Below are 24,404 nucleotides of genomic sequence, written 5' to 3' on the forward strand. Positions count from 1 at the left end.
AAATAAAAAAAATAAAATAATTATTTTTAAGCACAACGAAACAAAGTATTACATTAAAAAAAAATACAAGAAAGACAAAAGGATCACGTGCATGAAAATCTTCAAGAAAGGCGATGATCTCCTCAACCGACTCTATGGGGTCTTTATAACGAATTTTAAATATTGTCGTAATAATAATGGCGTTATTGATTATATACATCGTCTAATACTGAACGTATGACGGGGGTTTTTCTAGTTAAATAGTCCACCAAAAGATAACGTGGATAGTAACCCAACGATTCAGACTCGTCATATATCTATTGTCTCATCAAAACTCCTAACAACTATCGAGAGACTTAGGAATATATATCGATTACCCACACCCACTGAATTCTAGTTATTCTCCAAAAAAAAAGACTTCAAATACTCGTCATCCCACGACAATGCATAAAAAGATGAGACGATGTTTCAACCTCCATAAGCCACCCAATGTGAAACATTTTTCATACATATGTCTCGATTAAGACTATCTAGTTGTAAATATAAACAATTTATCTTAATAATAACTAGGCAACTAATGCAAGACAAATATATATTGTTTTTAAAAAAATTAATAAATAAACTCAATATAATTCTATAATAATAATCATAAGTTGTCCTATAACATTTTTTTTATGACACGCTAGGCATTATTTAGGCTATCTATAATAATTTTAAACACATTCGGGATATTTTATGATTATTTGGTGAATATTTCATTTTTCGAATTAATCTTAATAAGTAAGTCATCTTTTTTTCAAATTTCGTTTAGAATAGATGAAGGATGATGTTGGAAAATGTGTTGGGTTCAGAATTTGTGATCTTTGGTCAACATATCTTGATATTCCATTAGATGTTAAATTACTGTCCTAGGTCTCTTGAAACCCGATTATCACTAAAATTGAATGTAAACTGTTTAGAGAGAAAAGTAAAATAATATCGAAAGGGGATCGACTAATCCTCATTAAAATTGTGTTATCATCTATGCTCACATATATGATGTCATTATTCATTCTCCCAAGAGTGTGGCGGTGAAAATGAAGAAAATAATGTGTAAATTTTTATGGGGATCTTCTAACTCATCGTTTTGTCACATAATTTGTTGGAATAAGGTTAAATGTTTTAAAAATCAAGGATGTCTAGATATTTGAGATCTTATTTCTTTTAATATGGTTCTTCTATCAAAATGATGTAGTAGATTTTGTAATGTGGTCGATTAGTCTTTGGGCATCGATAATCAGATGTATGTATGGTATTGATTGGTCTAGTTAGTTCACCAAAATATCTAACTATTCAGCGGAGTATATCATTTGTAAGAGAATTTATTCTATGTAGAAAAGTTTTCGTGAGTAGTCTAAATTTATTGTGGGTGATGGTTCTTCGATTAGATTTTGGGACGATATTTAGTGTAGTGTCAAAAGTCTAATTACGACTTATCCTGAGTTTTCTTCCATTGCTATATGTAAAAATGTCACAATTAAGGACATGGTTGATCATCGATCTAGTGGTTTTACTAGCGAATTAGATATAGAAGGAAATTAAACATTGTGGAGACTTTGTCCCATAATAGAGTTTTACTTTTGATAGGACGCAAGCAAGTGTCATCGTATGAACAAGACGTTATGCATTGGCAAGATATTGATAGTTTCCATGTGGAGCATTGTTATAAATTTTTCGCTAAGATTATTCCATATAATTTTTATTGGAAAAACCTTTGGGAGTCAAAGATTTCATCCAAGATCTCGTTCTTTGGTTGAAGCGTTATTCATGATAGAATTCTAACATATGATATGTGCATGAAAAAAATTGTATTATGGTTAGTCGTTTGTGTCACGAAGAGGTTAAATCAACAACTCACTTACTTTTGCATTGTCGGTGGCTGACTATTATTTAGAGTCTTTTATGGAGTATTATAATTGGGATATTGGGTGATGCACGAGTCTTTGGGTAGTTGTTGAGAAGTTTGGATTGATACGACAGATATAGCAGGACTACATATTTGGGTTATCATCCAAATTATTTTATTTTGTGAACTATCTAGTTGGAAAGAAATCGTCGAACTTTCAATGATCGTAGTTGTCTGATGTATATAATTCATAATACTATTATTATGACGCTTTCTTATATTCGTTTAGGAAAGTCAGTAGTGTTTGTCGGAATTCAATCGTTCTTCTCGAGAATTTACGAGTTCGACAACTTATTGAGTGCCGATTTTTCTTATTATTATTATTTTATATCATTTTTGTCGTTTTGTTTAAACGATTTTTTTTCATTTATAATATATATGATTTTTTTTTTAAAATAATAATAATAATGAATGAAGGAGGTTTATTATATGAATGAGAATTTGGAGAAGTTTGATAGGTAGTAGTGGTGTCTGCATTGATTCTCCCAGCTAGCTAGCTAGCGTGAATGAACCAATAAAAAGTGAATGAACAATCAATTATCATACTTTTATGCATGCATGCATGCATATTCTTAAGTCACAATCATATTTGGTAACAATTTACAAATCCCATTCATCCAAATAATTTATTACATGGAATGGAACATATACCATTATACCCAGCTAGCCATTCATATGAAATGCTGTCAATGACTATGATGGATCAATGATCGATACGAATAAATAAATAAACTAAACTAAACGAACCAAACGTACGTACCTCGCCCACATTTTATTCATTTCTAAAGTGGACCAAATGCATTGTGTTTGTGTGTGTACAACCCATAAACCAAACTTTATCACTTTTTTTGCTTTCTTTCATCTTGTACTTCTTTCTGTTTTTTACATTTTTTTTTAAAAAAGATAAATCTTGTTTCATTGATCTACGTACTTTGTTGCAAAAGTCATAACAGAACTGTAAAAAATTATCAAAAAACAGTTTTTACACTATAAATTGTTTAATTGTTATTAAAAGGGCCTAGCCCAACACATCCTTATATTAACTGGGTTTGAGAGTGTTTTATGGGGATGTGGGCTGCTAGATTGGATTGGGTCTGGCCCAACCCTACAATTCTAATTCTTCTAAGTTTATAGAAGAGAATTCTTTCTCTTGTAAAATGGGAGTAGTTCAATTTCAAAAATATCTTTTTATCTTTTATTTTATTTTTGTATAGAGATCTAAATATATAAAAATATATTTGACAATAAAGAATGCAAATATCATTAAAAGACATTAATTATTATTAACTTAAAAATCAACATATTAAGACTTTGAAGCTAAACCAACAAATTTGCTGATGGCTGGTGGATGTAATAGCTAAAATATTATATTTGATCATATTTGGTATTAGTCACTGTCAAAATTAAAGAATTGATCATTTTATCTTGACTTTAAAATCATACTACCAGTCTTTATATAATAATATATTATATTATTAATAATATAAGAATAAATAGGGGCCATAATCAATCATTAATTAAAAAACATAAACAAGTTTATTTATTATAAGATTAATACACATAATCTTACTTAGATGATTCTTTTCTCAATATAGATAGACGAGTTATATTGTCTTAGTTTTAACCAGAGCCGAACTCGAGTTTTTAGCTGCTCAACCCTTAGTAGAAAAAAAATAAAACTAAATAATTTTTTTTTTATATTTAGTTTAAAAAATTGATAAAAATAGTTTGTTTGTTTTTTAATTTGAACTCATAACTAAACAAAAAATTTAAGTTGTTATCTTGAAGAAATAAGTTATAAAATATGATATGATTAAAATTGTAATAAATTTAATTAAATATCTTACTGTTTTTAATAAATTGGTGCCATAGTCCGAGGCCTAAGCCCGCCCTGGTTTTAACTATGATGTGTATCTAATTAAGTTGTCTAGAAGGAAGGTTAACTTTAATAACATTATTTAAATTATTTATTTACCAATGTGTACAAATTTAGATGGGTATTTTTATTTATTATTAATATAAATCCATAAAAGTAAATCGGTATATATTATAAATAAAACAAAATATACTTCAAAAATTCTTTTATACAAGTTGAATACAAGTTTTTTTTTCATCGAATATTATAAGTAACAAGTTATAAACTTGTTTTAACGATGTCTTACTATAAATTTGATCTGTTTTGATTCACTATATCATTTTAATATAATTATTTTATTATACTGAAAAAAAAAAAATAGATATTATCTAGATTTGTATTGAGACATTAATTAGAGTGCAACAAAAATCAAATTTTGCATATTTCTTGGACAAACATATTTAACTTCTTAATCCTCTGTATATTATGAGAATAAAATCAATAAAAAAAACCTAAATAACAGTTCAGATCGAAATAATAAACATGATTTATCAATTTATGTAAGTTTGCGATCATTTTTTTTCAAATCGTTTTTAGACCACAATTACACCCACAAAATAGTTGAATATATTATGTTGAAGTGCGGATTTATAACTTTAGTGGGTCGTATTAACTTATTAAATTCTAAAATAAATAAAAAATTCCACCCTCCAATAATTGAACTAATATTTCTACAAAATAAAAGAGTGAAAGTTTGATTAAATTAATTTTATTTACGGAATTTTTATTCTTTTTTTCATCTAAGAAGTCAATTTATATTTTTATTGTTTTGTTAATTGTATTAGTAAAGATTTTTTTAATTGTGGTTGAAGTTGAACCATTAATTCTAGAGAGAACAGATTTTTTTTTTTTTAAATCACTAAGTTAACTAGTGGAAAGAATAGTTACTGAGAAACTCAAAAACATACTAATTTTTTTAAATTAAAAAATAATAATAAAATAAAAATTAGAAAAGATAATAATAAAACTTGTGTAGTTTTTAAGTCTATATTGTTTGTCTTTATATTGATTTATTTTTGCTGTTATGTTTATTATATAAATTAAGAATTGATTCATTATCATCTAGAGTTTTGTATTTTCAAAACACTTTTGGCCAATGAATGTCTCGATTCATATAATAAAAGATATGTTAGATAAGTTAATCATTAAGAAAGATTGTGGTCTCTTAGTTGAGATTTCATGATCACCATTAACAAACATTGCTACTTTTTTATAATAAAATTAATCAAACTTCTAGTAGAAAATAAAAAATAGGGAAGATAGGAAGAAGAAGAAAATATTAAAATAAAACAGAGTAAAATATCTAGGGAGTTCTTTGATTGTTGTTTTTTTTTACCCAGAACACATCCTATTAATTTTTAATAATTTAATTACTTAATTAGTTAACTTAAAATATAAGAATATTCTCACTTTATTTTTATAAAATGTAAATTTTAAAGTAAAAAATATATTATAAAGATATAATTAAAATTTTAAATAAACTAATATTTAGATTTATTCAAATATTTAAATAACTCAAATTAATCCAGTCTAATTTCACTTTTCTTATCTATTATATCACTTAATTCATTAATCAAAACTACAAACATTACATTATTGATTATTCCTCTAATCTTTTAATCATCTTTTCTGTTATTTAAAATACTGTAAATTTACCCACCAATGTAGTCTAGTGGTAAAAGTCGGTTTAAAAGATCAAAAGGAGAGTGGAGTGATGTTTGATTTTGTATGAATTTTTTCAAAAACGCATACCGAACAAGGCTTTATTCAACAAATCAATTCATTCATTAAATTAAACACTAAAATACTCTCTATTTTAAATTATGTTTTTTATTTTATTATTATATAATAGTATTTTTTTTAATTTTTTAACCAAAAACATTATTAAATTCTTAAAATTATCATACTCATTATTTTTTAAATAATATTATTTAAAAAACCTCAATCAAATAATGCCTGCTGAATTCCTTGTTTGTTGATTTGTCAGTGTGAAGTGATTAGAAAGTACATAATCGTTGACCTAATGTCAATGGAAGACTACCTTTATCTTTTTACTAATTTTAAAAAATCAAAACTCAATTATTTTAACAAAAATTTAATTATTTAATAAAAAAAAATTTTAAAAAATTTATATTTTCATCAAATAATTTTATTTAAAAAATAAAATAAAATAAAATAACTAATAACCCAACATGAAACATATCAAACAATCTTTTATTGAGAATAAAGTCTGAATCTATATTATGATTTATTTGTTCTTGAGTCAATTCCGAACAATCCCGAACCATGGTAAAAAATTGAGGTAATTTTTAATTTTGTTTTTTAATTTAATTATTTATTTAATTTTTAAAAAATAATAAAATTTATCTTTAACCACTCAATTTAGCCATATTTTTTCCTTTAATTATTTTTAAAATACATCACAATTTATTTTTTTCAAACTCAAACTAACTTAAATTAATACTATTGAATATGATATGAAATTGAATTATTGAATTTTAATGAAGTGATTAAGTTGTAAATTAATAAATAACTTTAAGTTATGTCTTTAATATAAATTTGTATATATTAACAAAGTAACAAGCTAATTATTATTTTGTAATATATAAATTTTAAAATGATCAAATATATATATTTAACATAAAAAATATACTTAAACTTTATTTAGTAAAAACTATTAAAATTTCAACAAATTTCTGTTAGATCAAACATTATTTTTCTAAATTAATTAAAAAAAATTGTAATTTTAATTAAGTATTTGTTAAAATTTTCATCCAAATAATTAAATATATTTCCTTGTCTTTATGTGTTAGCAGTATTCTTGTTGATTGGGTGCATCTTTTCACGTTTTTTTGTTCATTTCCTGTCACTTTACAAAAGATGCTTAATTTTTTTCCCATGATTTCTTATAAATATGATTGGTATAATATTCTTTTTTTTCAGATATTTCTAACTAAGTAGAAAATTTAGAAATAATGACCATTTATGAATATTTTGTTTATGTTGGTTTATATTTTTATTTTTTATTCTTTTTAAAAATTATAACCCCACTCTAACTTAAAAAGTTATTTATAAGAATTAAATTTCAATATTTTTTACCTTTTAATTAAGATTTTTACATTTAAATTAAATTATATAGTAGATTATAAATTTTGATGATTAAAAAAAATATTTTTTTCTTTAAACAAAATTATTTTAAAAAAAAAACAAGTCCGTGAGTAATGGTGTTAAAGTCAAAAATGGATGCTGATTTCATTGGGGCCCTCATAGAACAGATTCATGGATGGATTGTGGCATTGCCAGTAAGTAAATTATAAAACGTGTGGATAATTAATAATAAATTAAATAAACTTCTAGATACTTTTCATATATATATGATTTAGATGGGTAATTTTTAGAATTAGTAAAATGATTTGTTATAAATGGAAAATTAATAAAATTGAGAAAAGTATTATAATAGGAAAATATTAGATTTTAGGTCAATTTGTGCTAAGCTTTAACTACTTCAAATTATTTATCATCACATGGATTACATCATTTATGGAAAGTGACTTTCACCAATTCATTTTAAAATAGTCCAAGTATCACAAATAATTATTTTAAAGATTATAATTTAAATGATAATTTGTGTACTGTGTTAATTAATGAAATAATTTTTTTTTTACCTTTATAATTTTTTTGATACAATTAATGTGAAAAAGTAAAATAAATAAATATAACAATATAATATATCTATTAAAAATATATAAATAACTCAAATCCAACGTTATTTTCATTAATTAAAATACTAAAATATTTTATTTTAAATTATTTCTTATTATTTTCATTATATATTAATATCATATAATAAAAAAAATTGGTATTAACAATCAATCAAACAAGGTCTTAGGTAGTGATAACTTTATTTATTTAGTCAAAGTAAAATGACCCACTTGACTATTCTTCACACTATATGCCAAAGCGCCATCATCGCAAATATGAAAATTCTCAACTTCCGTTAAATTCCCGCTGTTGTTTCTCTTCCTCTATCCAAAACTCGCCGTTAAATGTTCTCCGGTATGCCGACGACGACTGAACAATCACGGCGACCAAACCAACAATTCTTCATCCTTCTCATTCTCCTTCCACTTCTCTTCCCGGCAGGGGTCTTCTCCGACGATCTTCAGTTAATCCTCACCCTCAAGACCGCCTTTCAGAACCCTTCCGCCACCGTATTCAATTCATGGGATTCGAAAACAAACAAGCTCTGTAATTTCACAGGAATCACTTGCCTCCAAGATGGCTCTGGCTCTGGCTCGGTCCAGGTTATTGAGTTATCGAGTCAATATCTCTCCGGCGTGGTACCGTTTGACTCGATTTGCCAGCTGAAATCATTGGAGAAGCTCTCACTGGGTAAGAATTCACTCACAGGACCCATCACAGACGAATTGAAGAACTGTGTTAATCTCAAGTATCTTGATCTTGGTAACAATTTCTTCCAAGGACCAGTCCCAGACCTCTCTAATCTCAATCAACTCAACTATTTGTACCTAAACATGAGTGGGTTTTCTGGTGCTTTTCCATGGAATTCATTATCAAATATGTCCAATTTGGTTGCTCTCAGTCTTGGGGATAACAGTTTTGATCTTTCGCCATTTCCGGATGTTGTTACCAAGCTGAAGAAGTTGAATTGGCTCTACTTATCCAATTGCAGCATCGGAGGTCGGATTCCTCCCGGAATTGGAGATCTGACGGAGCTGACCAATCTGGAGCTGTCGCAGAACCATTTGTCCGGTGAAATTCCTATGGAGATAACGAAATTGAAGAATCTCTGGCAACTAGAGATTTATTTAAACAATCTAACCGGAAAATTGCCAATTGGATTAGGTAATCTTCAAAAACTTGAATTATTCGACGTTTCAAGGAATCAGTTGGAAGGGGATTTATCCCAATTGAGTGAGTTGACAAATCTGGTGAGTCTACAACTATTTACGAACCGGTTAACAGGAGTAATTCCGCCGGAGCTGAATGATTTCAAGAGGCTGGTTAATCTGTCTCTGTATGGAAACCAACTCACCGGTCAGCTCCCTCAGAAACTCGGCTACTGGTCTGATTTCAACTTCATTGACGTATCGGAAAATTACTTGACGGGTCCTATTCCACCGGATATGTGTAGGAATGGAAAAATGAGAAAGCTTCTTATTCTTCAGAACAAATTCTCCGGCAACATTCCGGCGACATATGCTAGCTGCACATCCATGACGCGTTTACGCGTCAGCAACAACTCTCTTTCAGGAGTTGTTCCCACCGGAATTTGGGAGTTGCCGAATGTGGGTCTGATCGATATTGCTCTGAATGCATTTGAGGGTCCAATTTCAGACGGGATCGGAAAAGCAGAGTCTTTGGAGCAGTTATTGGTAGGCAATAATAAACTATCCGGCCAAGTTCCGTCATCAATTGCAAACGCAGCTGAATTGGTGGAAATTGATCTAAGCGATAACCTGTTCTCAGGTGGAATTCCGGCGACAATCGGGCAATTGCATAAGCTAAGCAGTCTTCTTTTGCAGAACAACAAAATTTCTGGTTCAATTCCGGAAAGCATTGGTTCTTGCCTTTCTTTATCTAACGTAAACATGGCTGGTAATTCAATCTCCGGCAAAATACCATTATCTATTGGCTCGCTCCCGGTTCTGAATTCGCTGAACTTGAGCGGAAATCGTCTCTCCGGCAACATTCCAGACACCCTTTCACCTCTCAAACTTAGCCTACTCGACCTTTCCCATAATCAGCTCTCTGGACCAATCCCGGATTCCCTTTCGTCTGGCAGCTTCGCCGGAAACAATGGCCTCTGTAGTCAGAAAATTAACGGATTCCGACACTGTTCTTTGTCGGATACCAATGGCCTCAACAGACCGAAAGTGATAATTATCATACTTTCTATAGCAATATTTATCGGACTTTTGCTTCTTTCAATCCCCTGTTATTCGTACATGAAGAAGAAAAGAGGTCAAAAACTTCTAACCCGATCCCTGAAAGAAGATTCATGGGATGTGAAATCATTCCATCGGATAACATTTACAGAAGACGAAATTCTCGATTCAATCAAGCAAGAGAATCTCATCGGTAAAGGAGGATCAGGAAACGTATACAAGGTTTCATTATCCAATGGCAAGGATCTAGCCGTGAAGCACATTTGGAATTCCCTTGAAGGAAAGCAGAAATACTTTGGCAGCGGAACCCCGATGCTGCCAAAGAGCGGAGGTGGGCGGAGAAAGTCACTTGAATTCGATGCTGAAGTTCAAACTTTAAGCTCAATTCGCCACGTAAACGTGGTTAAGCTTTATTGTAGTATTTCGAGCGAAGACTCGAACTTGTTAGTATACGAGTTTCTCCCCAATGGGAGTTTGTGGGATCGACTTCACATGTCACAAAAGATATCCCTTGATTGGGAGACTAGGCACGAGATCGCTCTAGGTGCGGCAAAAGGGTTGGAATATCTTCATCACAGCTGCGATCGGCCTATCATTCATCGAGACGTGAAATCTAGCAATATTTTGTTAGACGAGTTCCTAAAGCCCAGGATCGCTGATTTCGGACTCGCCAAGATCGTGAACCCAAACGCAGGTCAAGACTCAACCCAGGTCATTGCAGGAACCCATGGCTACATCGCCCCGGGTATGTACACTTTTTTTTAGATGAGAACACGTTTGAAAATAGATGTCCTAATACTTTGTTTCTTTTGTTAGAATACGGATATACATACAAGGTTAGCGAGAAAAGCGACGTGTACAGTTTCGGGGTAGTGTTGATTGAACTAGTGACGGGTAAGAAGCCAATCGATCCAGAGTACGGTGACAATAAGGACATCGTCGACTGGGTGTGTAGTAAAGTGAAGACAAGGGAAACCGTGTTGAGCATTGTGGACTCGAGTATTCAAGGTTATCATCGAGAAGAAGCCCTAGATGTTCTTCGAATCGCGATTCTGTGTACAGCAAGGCTACCTTCGTCGAGACCATCAATGAGAAGAGTGGTCCAGCTGTTAGAAGAGGCCGAGCCAAATACCAAATTCGTGAGCATCATGGTAAACAAAGACTAAGGGATACACTATCGTCGCTACCATCTTTTAGAAAGTTTAAAATATGGGTAGTTAGCGAGACTTTGTTACCTAGTACATTGGCTTATGTTATGTTTAATAAACTAGTTCAATAATGAAAAACCAACCATACATGAATGCAGAATACAAGAATAGAAATGGTAAAAACTAAAAAGACATAAAGAGATGAATTGTACTTATGTTTTATTAGGCGCGTTTTAAGTCAGCCGGCTTGTGTGTATTCCATTGCAATAGCATCCATACAATCGATGTTCCTATATCACAAACAAAAACAGAACAACAAATTAAGCAGAAGAAAAGTAGTATACAATTAGTATGCACTACCCAGATGTTGAATACCTGCGAAGATGCCGACTGTTGTTAGATTAGCAATTGCCATAGTTTGATAAACAAGGTATTCAGACAAGAAATGTCCAAATGCATAAACAAAGGACAAGAAGGTTGCGAGATAGAGTGGCTTGTTTTCGAGGTTAAACGCGCACAAGAAACAAAGTGTGCATGTCAAGAGCGTCCAAACACCAAATGTCCTCCCATGAACTTCGGTCACTGCATAAAAATACATTTACAATTACTAAATTTAATGTAATTTTGTTTCAGGCAACATAAACCCTAGTAAATATCTAGTTCTAAGGGTTTCATTATAAGAACTGGCTGGATCTTTCAAATGATATGATATGATGATACATTTCATTATCAGCCAATGAATTTACATTTTCAATTAACCAAACCGGACTGATCATTCCTCTCAATTAGGTTTTCTATCGGATACTTAAATACACGCAACAATGGAGAGAGTGATATTGATTCTTGAAAGCGGAAATAAAGTATGAAATGAGAGGATTGATTGATTGAATTTCAGTTTGTAGAAATGAATGAGGAGACTCACTGGTGGTTTTGGAGAAGACGGCGAGACGGAGGGCCCATATATCGAAGAATCCGAACCAGACGGAAAGCAATCGAAGTGAACCTACGAGCATCAACCACCAACCTAATGCCTTCATCTTCAATCTCTTGATTGCAGAAATGGACTTTCAGTCAAGTTCTTTCTTCACCTTCTCTCTCTTTCTTTCTAGTTTCGACTATGAACAGAATTCTTTTTCCCTAATTTCTATAGATCCTTTCGTTATTCAAAATTTTCAAAATTATTTTTTTTTTTTTTTTTTTTAATAAATGGGCATTATGGACCTTGTTTAAAAATATATATATATATTATTTTAATAAACATAATTATTATTTTTTTAATTAACGACTAAACCTTTTATTACTTAGCTACATTTTTTTTATTTATCAGATTATTTTTAAATAATCACTTCTCATATAACATATTTTTTAACCATTAACATTAAATTCATTAATTTAAATATTATTATTTTATTTTAAATATATTTAAATTTTATTTATAAAAAAATAATTTAATTATTTAATTAAAATAATATATTTATTTATTAAAAAAAATCAAATATCTTAAAATTAAACCAGCTATATATTAGTAATTAAAAAATAAAATAGATTAGAAAGATAATAGAGTTAAGAGATAGTTTGCACCTAGATACAGCTCAAGAGTAGGGATGACAATGAGGCGGTGAATGCATTTATCATCCCCGCCCCGTTTTTATTTTGGGGATTTTTTAATACCATTCCCGCCCCGTTCAATTTTTTCGGTTTCGGAAAATCCCGCGGGAAACCGTTAATAAAGTATTTTAAAAAAATTAAAAAAATCTATATAAACAAACTTTTTAATATAATATATTGTAATATATTAAAATTTTATATTATTATAAAAAAAATATTACACTCATAAAATATAGTGAATAAATAAATATATTAATGATTTAATATATTTAATTATGTTTATAGTGTTCGGGGCAGAATCGGTACGAGATACACAAATATCATCCCCGCTCCATCCCCGTTCAGTTTCGGAGAAAAACCGTCCCAAACGGAATAATTCGGTTCTGTTTTCGCGGAGCAGTTTCAAATTGTCATCCTTACTCAAGAGGTTTGTTCTACGTACGTTTTTAAATTGAATCTTAATATTTTTTGATTTGGGTTTTTGGATTTTTTTTAATCTTATTAAGATATAAATTTAAATAAAATATTTAGTAATATATTTATATATTAACAAATTTAATTACCATTCAAATTTTATGCTTTGAAAAGACAATTACTTGTGTTTTTATTTACATACGGCTCACTGTGTAAAAAGAAAATTGGATGGTTAATTTTGAAATAATTGTATTTTTAATAAATAAATAAAATCATTTCAATTAATAAATTAAATTATATAAATGATAAAGAGTAATAAATGTTGTTTGATTATAATTGATTAAAAAAATTATCAAATCTCATTCCCAAATATCTAAAAGAATATGCTCAATGCTTAATATTATAATATTGATCAAAAGAAATAAATTTTTAATATAATAAATTTACTTCATAAATTAAATTATTTTAAAAATAAATCTATATCAAACAAGCCCTAATACATTATTTAATTGAGTGATCAATAGTTACAATCTCAATATTTCTTTTATTTATTTATTGAGTGTTGTAAATAAAATATATTGTGAATAGCTGGTTTATAGATCTAAACATTTATAAATCCTAAATAAATAAATAAAAAGACAGCATTTAATATTAATGAGATCAGAGAATCTCTGAATTAAACAATAGCCAATAAATAAACATGAAGACAATATACTGACCTAAATAAACGTGTCACATTCTAATTGGTTAATCCAAAGTCCAACCAATTTCATTTCACGTGGCAGACAATTAGCCGCGTACAACCCACCAATCAAAAAACAACACGCCACCCAATTATCATTCCCCCTTTAATTCAATTCCCAAATTTAGAACTTCCGAAACAAAATTACCATGTTATCCTTCTCCGATCGGAGGCAAAAACGAAGACCCCTCCTCCCTCGGAAGGATCACGGCGATGGAACCCTCGTCGGCGCTTCGTTTTCCAGTGCCGTGTTTAACCTCTCCACCACCGTCGTCGGCGCCGGAGTTATGGCACTTCCGGCCACCCTTAAACAACTAGGTATGATCCCTGGATTGATCGTAATTATCGGTGGCGCTATGATAACAGAGGCGTCGATTGATATGATTCTCCGTTTTAGCTATCCGTCCAAATCAAGATCTTACTCCGGCCTCGTCGCCGATGCCTTCGGAAGCGCCGGCCGTTCACTTCTTCAAGCATGTATAGTCATTAATAATATGGGTTTGCTGGTTGTTTACTTGATTATCATAGGTCAGTTTTAATTTGAATTTGATCCTTGTTTTTCTCTTCAATTTCATTTGAAGAATTGGAAAGTTAAATTATCAACTTTAGTGGGTTTGGTGCAGGGGATGTAATGTCGGGTACTAGGAATATGAATGGTGTTCATCATTCAGGTGTGATTGAAGGATGGGTTGGTCGTGAAACCTGGTTAGCTGATCGGTTCATTTTGCTACTTCTAACGACACTGTTTGTTTTTGCTCCTCTTATATCCTTAAAGCGTGTCGGTAATTGGTTTATGGTTAGCCCTGTTTTAATATGGTCATGATCAATTCTACACTTGATTGATTCAAACTGTGTATTTATTATTGCCAGATTCACTTCGATACACATCGGCTTTGTCGGTCGGGTTAGCATTTGTATTTGTGATGATCATAGCTGGTGTGGCTATCATTAAACTTATAGAAGGAACCATTCAAATGCCACGGTTATTTCCAACATTAGTTGATCAGTCATCCTTCTGGAATCTTTTCACTTGTGTTCCTGTATTAGTCACTGCCTATATTTGTCACCATAACGGTAATTAATTAATTCAAATTATTAGTTACTTAGTTAGTTAGTTAATTAATTACATTTATAATGCATATGAACTAATTTGCAGTTCATCCGATTGCGAATGAATTGAGAGAACCTACTCAAATGAAGTCGATAGTGCGATCCTCTTTAGGTTTGTGTTTGTGTGTTTATCTTTTGACTAGCTTCTTCGGGTTCCTGTTATTCGGGGATCAGACACAAGACGATGTGCTGGCGAATTTCGATGCTAATCTTGGTATACCGTATAGTTCTTTGTTAGATGATGTGGTGAGGGTGAGTTATTGTGCTCACCTTATGTTGGTTTTTCCTATTGTGTTCTTCTCGCTTCGTCTCAACTTAGACGGGCTGTTGTTTCCATATGCTGCGATTCCTATAGCAAAGGATAACAGAAGATTCGCTGCGGTTACTCTAGCCTTGATGTGTTTCATATTTCTTGGTGCTAATTTGGTTCCTACAATATGGGATGCCTTTCAATTTACTGGTGCAACAACTGCTGTTGCTGTTGGATTCATTTTTCCTGCTGCAATTGCTCTAAGGTTTGGTGCTGCCAATTTTGTAGTTTTTGTTTTTGGAGAACTATAAGGTTAATTTGTTTTGTTTGGTTTATGTAACAGGGACATACATGGGATTGCTACAAAGAAAGACAGGATGATTTCATGGGTGATGATTGTTTTGGCAATTTCATCAAGCACCATTGCAATATTTAGTGATGTTTATAGTATTTTTAGACATAGCAATGGATCACTTGCAGAGGAATTTAAGATTGATCTCATTAGGGATTTTAATATCTCGTAGACATGTTTTCTTTGATCCAATGTAGAAGAAGAGATTGGAATAAATGAAATTAAAATTCAATTTTGTTGATTGGGGAGTGTGTGTTTTGTTTTGTTTTGTTTTGGTTAAAGAGAGTTATTATAGTACAACAAATATGTATGGGCCATGTGAATAGTACATGACAGGCAACAAACACATGTGCCAAACATCGACAGATTTTTTGAAAAATAAAATCACTTTCTTACCATAATACTTCCCACGTGCTCCTTTTCACAATCAACTTCTTAAGTTCTATCCTAATCAAATATAACTCACTCTTGCTTTTTACTTTATAATGATAATAATAGTAGTAACCAGAACTTCAATTATTTGTTAGATTAAATTGTTTATTCATAAATTTATGTTATAATTTTTCTTCTATTCAATCAACAAGTTAGGTGATCACAAACCAATAACTAATAATAAGCGAGAATAAGATTTTGATATTTATTTTAAAAATTGCACGGATATGAAAGACTCAAATTTATAACCTTGAATACATTAGTTATTGCGTTCTCCAGCTAAATGATAGAGTTTTCATAAAATAATATTTTGAACTAATTCATGTTAATTTATGTTTAAGATTTTGAATAATCTATATAAATCCCATAAGAAACATACTTAAATGACAAATATAGAGCTTTAGTTAGAAAACTATACAAAAATATTATGTTGAAACTATAATTATTTTATTTTTAAGATTTTACTATTTTAAAATAAATTAAATAATTTCAAATTTAACCTAATTATAAATTCTCATTTATAATTATAACACTTTAAATTAAGTGAATATCATCCATCATTCACAATTATGAGTCATTATATTGTGAGTTATATTAATTTTCTATATTCAAAAAATATATATATATATATATATATATATATATATATATATATATATATTAAAACAAATGATAACAATAATTACAATAATTAATGAATAAAAAAATCAATTATAACCCAAAATCTAGTCATAATTAAATTTGTGTTGATTATTTATTTCTGTTATATATTTTAGGGAGACAAAATAGAAGTTATCCATTCTTTGTTTTTTTGTTTTTGGCAAATTCTTATCCTTTGATTTTCTATGCTTATTTTGTGTAATTCTAATTAGCTTTCTCAATTTTTAAGCTTATCATAGTACTTTATCCCATTTAACATTAACATACTATTTATATATTTAATCAAATTTTCAACAAATAGTGAATTGAGTAACAAATTAGTAACGAAATCAGATCGGAAAAGATCTGGTCCAGGTTCCATGCATCATTTCTTAATATTTTTATAATATTTAATAAAATTATTACATAAATATTTTAATAATTCAATATAAATATTTTTTAAAAATATACCCACGATGAAACTCGAATCAAAATCAAAGACGTGTTGAGCTGTTTACATTCTTTTGTATTAATTTAAAAATAATAAAAATAAAAATCTAATCTTGAAACGACATTATTTTCTCTCTCACACACACAGAGACACACAGACAGAACATAAAATGGGTTTTCTGTAGTTGTTACTGTGAACTTCTTCTGCAAGCTGTAATTGAATGGAGCTCTTTTGGACCATCTTCCTCTCTCCTTAACGATTTACTAATTAATACTACCTTCCCCATATAAGCTTAGCTTCCATTATCATCTCTCCCCATGGATTCTTCTTAATTAAAGACTCTTCTTTTTTCTTTCTTTTCAAATCTACCGACCGACATTGAATTCATCACAACTTCAAAATGTCGCCGCCATTCGATTGGTGGGCGAAGGAATCGCATACAGGAACGCCGGTGGTGATAAAGATGGAAAATCCAAATAACTGGTCAATGGATGAACTTGAAGGTACACCGGAGGAGGAAGAAGCTTTATATCTTGACTCCTCCGGCGATAATTCCGGCGTCAATCAAAGACGGGAAAAGACTAAGAACAAGAACAAGAACGCGAAACAGCTCACATGGGTTTTACTTCTCAAGGCTCATAAAGCAGCCGGTTGTCTCACATCCATTGCTTCCTCAATGATTGGGATAGCAGCCGCAATTCGCCGCCGCGTGGCATCTGGAAGAACAGACTCTGACGCCGACAATGATACCGTCGGCGGCGTAGGTTCTGCTGAGAATAAGACTGTTAAATCCAGGATTTATTTGTGCATTAAGATCTTCCTATGTCTTTCTATCATGTTACTAGGTTTTGAGATTGCTGCTTACTATAAAGGTTGGGATTTTGGTGCTCATAATCTTCAAATACAGTATCTATCTCTATTGACGAATCCATTTGATGTTAAGGGTGTATTTGATTCGATCTATACGAGATGGGTTTTAATCAGGGTGGAGTATCTTGCTCCTCCATTACAAACGCTTACAAATGTTTGTATCTTGCTTTTCCTCATACAGAGCTTAGATAGATTAGTTCTCTGTTTAGGCTGTATATGGATCCGTTTGAAGAATATCAAACCGATCCCTAAAGTAACTCCGGTCGATTCAGAATCCGGCGACGGTGGTTTCTTCCCCATGGTTCTTGTTCAGATCCCCATGTGCAATGAGAAAGAGGTACAAGTTTCCATTTCCATTTCTAACTTCAACCCGTTTCCTAAATTGTTTACTTTGATTAGGTCTATCAACAATCAATCGGTGCCGCCTGCAATTTAGATTGGCCGAAATCGAAGTTACTGATTCAGATTCTCGACGATTCAGATGACCCAACAGCCCAATTACTAATTAAAGGTGATGTTCAGAAATGGCAGAGAGAAGGCGCCAACATTACTTACCGGCATCGTGTTCTAAGAAACGGGTATAAAGCAGGAAATCTCAAATCGGCCATGAACTGCAGCTACGTCAAGGACTACGAATTCGTTGCTATTTTCGACGCAGACTTTCAACCCTCACCGGATTTTCTCATGAAAACAGTTCCCCATTTCAAAGTAGGGATCTTTTTTAGTAAATCTGAAATCGTAATTGAGAAAAGATTTGTTGAATTTTACCTTTAATTTGCAGGATAATGAAGATGTGGGTTTAGTTCAAGCTAGATGGTCATTTGTGAATAAAGATGAGAACTTGCTAACAAGATTACAGAATGTTAATTTAGCTTTCCATTTTGAAGTTGAACAGCAAGTAAATGGTATATTTCTCAACTTTTTTGGATTCAATGGAACTGCTGGTGTTTGGAGGATAAAAGCATTGGAGGAATCTGGTGGTTGGTTGGAGAGAACGACTGTAGAAGACATGGATATCGCAGTTCGAGCTCATCTCCATGGATGGAAGTTCATCTTCCTCAATGATGTCGAGGTAAAATCACATAATCAGTATTCAAAATTTCAAATTATTAATAAATAATCTTCTTCTAATCTTGATTATTTAATACAGTGCCAATGTGAATTGCCTGAATCCTACGAAACCTACAGGAAGCAACAGCACAGATGGCATTCTGGACCAATGCAATTGTTTAGGCTTTGTTTGCCTGACATTATTAAATCCAAGGTAAATAACATTTAATGATGTTTGGTGTTTGTTTTTTCTTATATTAATAAAGTGAATTTTCACAATACAAAACAATGCCTAAACTAAGTTTGGATAGACTCTGTCAATGATGATTTTTTTGGATGATTTAAGATAAAATCCAAAGTCTAGTTTGAAATTATTTTGAATGAAAAGGACTAATAAGATAAACCCTAGTTATATAGAATGGACCACAATCTTTCCCTTTACATGGCATACACAGAAGTTACCATCTTATCTATCTTCCTTAAATAGGTAAATGGATTAAAGTGGGGGTAAAATAAATTTACTGATTTTGATTTGTTTGTTTGTTTGTTTTTTTGTTGATCAATAATGAAGATAGGAATGAAGAAAAAGGCCAATTTGATATTCCTCTTCTTCCTCCTAAGGAAACTAGTATTACCCTTCTATTCATTCACACTTTTCTGCATAATCCTCCCCATGACCATGTTCATACCAGAAGCTCAACTCCCGGCTTGGGTAGTTTGCTACGTTCCAGCAGCAATGTCGTTTCTCAGTATCCTACCTGCCCCCAAATCCTTCCCTTTTATCGTCCCTTACCTTCTTTTCGAAAACACAATGTCTGTCACCAAATTCAATGCCATGATCTCTGGCCTATTCCAGCTAAGCAGTTCTTACGAATGGGTGGTTACGAAAAAGTCAGGCAGATCTTCGGAAGGGGATCTGGTTTCATTGGAGGAGAAGGAACGAAAGCTGCAGAGGCAGCATCAGAGGGGAAATTCTGAGCCAGATTTGGAGGCGATGAATGAAGAGATAGAACTGTTGGAGAAGAGTTCGAAGAAGAAGAAGAAACATAACAGGATTTATACGAAAGAACTGGCTTTGGCTTTTCTGCTACTAACTGCTTCGGCTAGGAGCCTTTTGTCGGCTCAGGGTATTCATTTTTACTTCTTGCTGTTTCAGGGATTCTCTTTTCTTCTGGTGGGACTTGACTTGATTGGGGAGCAAGTTCAGTAAAATTGTTCTTATTATTGTTATTGTTTTATTTACTTGGGTTTAATTCTTTATGTATCAAGAACAAAACATTCCCCACTTAGTTTATAGTTTATGGAATCAATTCTTCTGTAGATTTAACAATATAAATCTATTGTAATTTTACTTTTTAACTTTTGAATAAAGTTCATGCCAGCCCATTTGAACTTGAATGATTTGTTTTAGTACAACCATGTCGGTAGTGAAGAATCAAACCATTGAAAACAAAACCTATCTTTCAATTGACCCTACTATGTTCTTTGCCAATATAAAAAGAACCCCACTATATTTGTCATGATCAGTTTAAGAAGAAGAACAATCAATTAATGGGGAAGGAAGAAAACAATATAGAAGGAGTCCACCAAATTAATTACTTTGTCTCTCCCTTTTCAGATCTTATCTGGTCTTCTTCCTTAATTCAATCCAGATTTAGTTTTCAATAGCAACAAAACATTATAAGATGAAATCTGGATAATAATATCAACATGTTTTGTATTACAGAATATAAATCAAATCAAATCCTCTGTATTTCTTCAACTTCTTCTTATGTTTGTCAGTCAAGCAATAGATGTGAATACATTTGGTAGACCTGTAATACTTTAAAATCCTTAACCAATCAACCATTCACAATGAAAAGTAGCCTCAACAACCCAATTGCAGCATAAATAAATTATGCACAATCACCTGCAAACAATAAAAAAATAAACCATTTTTCATTACTCATAATTGGAGCAAATGGGAGGAGAAAAAGATAAATCAATCCTAACAACTTGCATCCACCATAATTAACACATATAAAGGTGGATATGTGATGTGATAATGAATTATTTGAAAATAACCAAATAACCCAAAGATCAAACGAGCTCCTAATAAAAGCAAGTGAAAATGCTTGGTCATTCTAGTTAACATGTTCCTACTAGCTACAAAAGGTGCTTATAATATTCAAACCTTTAGGGCACATGATGATCTTATTTGTCCAGGATAATTAAAAATTAGAGGGATTTTGATTTCACCTGTTGCATCAATAAGTAACGAAAATAAATTTAAAGATTGGAGAGTGGGGAGGGAGATACCGATGAACACCATATAAAACAACAATGAGATTGTTGTTACCATCTCCTAATCAGTGAGGTCAGCAACTGCAAATATTGGGGAGACAACAAATTCAAAACAGATTGCAAAACAAATGTCAATAAAGTGGGACTGGCAAAAATATTCACATTAAAGTAGATCTCGAAAGTAATTGATTTATACCTCGAATAATTCAAATGGGTTTCCTTGTTTGTATGTGTCATTCTTCTTACTGCTATCGATATTTAAGAATGTGTTGAATAATAATGCTCTCCATCCAATAAGTAAAACTGCGGTGCTTCCCATGGTTACAAGGATAAAACTAGCTTGCGGAATATGTCCTACCCTTAGTGCCCTAATAATAATTCCCACCTGCAAGACACGGGGAAACAAAAAAAACAATAACATGAAGCATTTGAGATGAATGTAGCTTAAAAAACACTCAAATGGATTACAAATGCAGAAAATCAGGAATATAGCTTAAAGAAGGGATTGTACATTCTTATATACTATTGATTTTTCTAATTATTGTATTACACATATGTACAAATTGATAATGACATAAGCAAATACTTTCTGTTGAAATTACTCTTATATGATGGAAAGGCCTGTTACAGATTTATTTGGCTCAACTTATCATTGAAGCACTTAGCCCTGGGGATCACAATATTCAAGGTCACTTACTAGTAAAGGTCAAGACATCAAATTCTCACCAAAGGGTAGTGGAGAATATGCTCTTTGAAAGACACAAACCATGTTAAGCACCAGGATTAGGCCCATTTGGAGACACTTTCTGATCTGGATCTGAATCTGAATCCAGATGAGAAACCGCCAATAAATTTCTCAATTTTTTCTAAACATGATCTCATCTTAATAGAAAAAAAGTGTTTCTAAATAAATTTATTGATTGTTTCTTATCTAGATCTAGATTCAAATCCAGAAACTGTTTTCAAACAATAGGAAGAAGAACCCTATACAACTTTGTTTTGGGATGGAATATGACATAGTTTTGAGGAGCTAAGTTTTAATTTGAAACAAAATGAACAGAACATACATACAGGTATTCCTATCGACCATGATTTTGCTGCAGCAACAACAGCATTTTTAGGACCATTCATCCCTCGGCCATCTTCACTGTAACCCCCCAGAAAGTAAGCACACAAAAACCACCCTGCCAAATGTCAAACAACACTAGTTTTTAGAAGTCAATTTTCATAAGAGCCCGAGAAAGGAAAGAAAGATAGAAGAAAAAGAGATATGCCAGCAATAAAAGGATCAGCTGTGTGTAGTGTTTCTGAATCGAAGACAGAAAATCCATGGCTAAATCTTCCTATTGCAGAGAACAAGAGTATAGCAAGAACATCTCCACCAGCAAGCAGTCCTACACGACTGGAACGCGAGAAAAAAATAAAATCAAAATAGCAGCATTGAGAGAGAGAAATTCGATGAAATAGAGATGAATAAATATACCCCCATTTGTTGATTAAGGCAAAAGTATTAGGTTTTTCCACTTGAATCACACCTTCAAGAGGAACTTTTCCCTGACCAACGAAATCGACTGTTGTTTCATCCTCAGTACCAAAACGGGAAGACGGTGTGGTGGTGGATGCGCCGGCGGATGAAGTTCCATCAGAATTTGAAAGAGCGAGGGTTTTATTTTGGCGCCTCCGGTGTCTAGTGCTGGAGAAGAGGGAGGAGGAGGAAGAAGGATTACGGCGGTCCAATTGCGGGGAAGATCTGTAGGAGAATGTCTTAGCGGAAAGAGCTCCGCCACCTGCAGTTGAGCTCAGCATCATCATCGCCATGATCGCCAGCCAATCTTACCTTTCTTCTTCGAATTTTTCACCTCAACCAAAGATAACGATGATGCCTGGCTGTCATTCCTTGAATTTGATTTGTTATTTATTCAAATTGTTTTTATTATTTTCATATATTAAAAAACAATTATGTATATTAAAAATAAAAAATTATAACTATACTTTAGAAAACGGTTAATTTCCTAAGTAGTTTATTGATTTTTCAAAAAAATATTAGAAAACGACAATCATTGAAAGTTCGACGATTTATGGTCAACCAGATAGTACACCAAAAAATAATTAGGATAATAACCCAAATATATAGGTTTGTCATATCAGTTGCATCAATCCAAATATTTTAGTAACCAAATAACGAGATTTTAGATGAAAATTTTTGACTCTTAAAATTTTTTTCAACAAAAATTATATGGATCATCTTAACAAACAATTTGTAACAATGACACAATACCCTACATGAAAACTATCAATGTCTAGGCAACGCATAATGTCTTGTTTAGACGGAGACATTTGTTTGCGCTTACCAAAAATAAACTCTATTATGTGATGAACTGTCCACAATATTTAATTTCTTTCTATATCTAATTCGGCTAGGGAAAACACTAGACCGAATATCAAACATGTTCTTAATTGTGACACTTTTACATACAGCAATGAAAACAAGTTCAAGATACGTCATAACTAAGTTTTTGACACTACACCAAATTTTCTCCAAAAAACTGATCGAAGAACCATCCCCACAATGAATATAAACTGCTCACGAAATATTTTCCACATAAAATAAATTTATCTCCAAATACTACACCCCGCTGGATAATTAAATATTTTAGTGAACCAATTAGACCAATCATGATCATACTTACATATAATCATTGATATCCAAAGACAATTCGACTCCGTTGAAAATTTTCTTCACCATTTCGATACTTTCTCTCCTCTATCTCTTAGCAAAGACAAAAAGACCTTATTAAATTAAATAAGATTTCGAATATTTAAATTTTTTTATCTTTATAACATTTAACTTTACCTCAACATTTTCAAATCATATTAATTGCTTTTAATTAAAAAAAATAAGTTATTTAAATAAAAAATACCATGTAAATATATTGTAATTTTTTTGATGGGTTTTTTGATTTAGATGAGATAGTCCCTGTGGAGCTCACAACGATAGTCCCTGTGGAGCTCATAACGGGAGAAAATGCATTATCATTTTAGAGGCCCGGAAATCAAGAAAACTTGTCCATGCTATTGGATTATGCGATGAAAGAAGTGCGTTTAAAGGAGATCTTGAATATAAAATTGTTAATAACGAAAGTTTAGATTAGATGAGGGTCGTGGCCAAGCTAGCCCAACAATGCTTGAGAATAATCGACACGACACAATTTGACTAACACAATAATCAAATATAACGACATAACACACTATACGAATTTAAGCAAGAGTTAACATGACACGAATAAACCTATTGACACGAGTTAAC

At 31.6% G+C, this 24,404-nt stretch overlaps 5 protein-coding genes across 5 annotated transcripts; 3 read left to right on the forward strand and 2 right to left on the reverse strand.

Annotated features, from left to right (window-relative positions):
• The first annotated feature begins 7,871 nt into the window (after window positions 1-7,871).
• LOC124910320 (receptor-like protein kinase 7) lies at window positions 7,872-11,150 on the forward strand. Its single transcript, XM_047450950.1, has 2 exons — window positions 7,872-10,493; window positions 10,565-11,150. Exons 1-2 carry the CDS (start codon window positions 7,886-7,888, stop codon window positions 10,912-10,914), a joined length of 2,958 nt encoding a protein of 985 aa, XP_047306906.1. The 5' UTR covers window positions 7,872-7,885; the 3' UTR covers window positions 10,915-11,150.
• On the reverse strand, window positions 11,000-12,042 carry LOC124910321 (ergosterol biosynthetic protein 28). Its single transcript, XM_047450951.1, has 3 exons — window positions 11,819-12,042; window positions 11,272-11,478; window positions 11,000-11,186 (listed from the first exon to the last, which is right to left on the reverse strand). Exons 1-3 carry the CDS (start codon window positions 11,931-11,933, stop codon window positions 11,119-11,121), a joined length of 390 nt encoding a protein of 129 aa, XP_047306907.1. The 5' UTR covers window positions 11,934-12,042; the 3' UTR covers window positions 11,000-11,118.
• A 1,728-nt stretch (window positions 12,043-13,770) lies between these two features.
• Window positions 13,771-15,610, forward strand: LOC124945032 (amino acid transporter AVT6B-like). Its single transcript, XM_047485398.1, has 5 exons — window positions 13,771-14,188; window positions 14,284-14,442; window positions 14,531-14,734; window positions 14,817-15,285; window positions 15,364-15,610. The coding sequence occupies exons 1-5, from the start codon at window positions 13,810-13,812 to the stop codon at window positions 15,542-15,544; spliced, it is 1,392 nt and encodes a 463-aa protein (XP_047341354.1). The 5' UTR covers window positions 13,771-13,809; the 3' UTR covers window positions 15,545-15,610.
• A 1,488-nt stretch (window positions 15,611-17,098) lies between these two features.
• LOC124910782 (probable xyloglucan glycosyltransferase 12) lies at window positions 17,099-20,209 on the forward strand. The gene is made up of 5 exons (XM_047451459.1): window positions 17,099-18,101; window positions 18,164-18,472; window positions 18,546-18,836; window positions 18,915-19,028; window positions 19,386-20,209. Exons 1-5 carry the CDS (start codon window positions 17,295-17,297, stop codon window positions 20,022-20,024), a joined length of 2,160 nt encoding a protein of 719 aa, XP_047307415.1. The 5' UTR covers window positions 17,099-17,294; the 3' UTR covers window positions 20,025-20,209.
• Window positions 20,210-20,349: 140 nt separating this feature from the next.
• Window positions 20,350-22,997, reverse strand: LOC124910783. Its single transcript, XM_047451460.1, has 6 exons — window positions 22,581-22,997; window positions 22,372-22,499; window positions 22,169-22,281; window positions 21,294-21,482; window positions 21,113-21,178; window positions 20,350-20,723 (listed from the first exon to the last, which is right to left on the reverse strand). The coding sequence occupies exons 1-5, from the start codon at window positions 22,913-22,915 to the stop codon at window positions 21,149-21,151; spliced, it is 795 nt and encodes a 264-aa protein (XP_047307416.1). The 5' UTR covers window positions 22,916-22,997; the 3' UTR covers window positions 20,350-20,723; window positions 21,113-21,148.
• Between the last annotated feature and the right edge of the window lie 1,407 nt (window positions 22,998-24,404).

Source organism: Impatiens glandulifera, chromosome 7 (assembly GCF_907164915.1).
Source record: "Impatiens glandulifera chromosome 7, dImpGla2.1, whole genome shotgun sequence".
Classification (NCBI taxonomy): domain Eukaryota; kingdom Viridiplantae; phylum Streptophyta; class Magnoliopsida; order Ericales; family Balsaminaceae; genus Impatiens; species Impatiens glandulifera.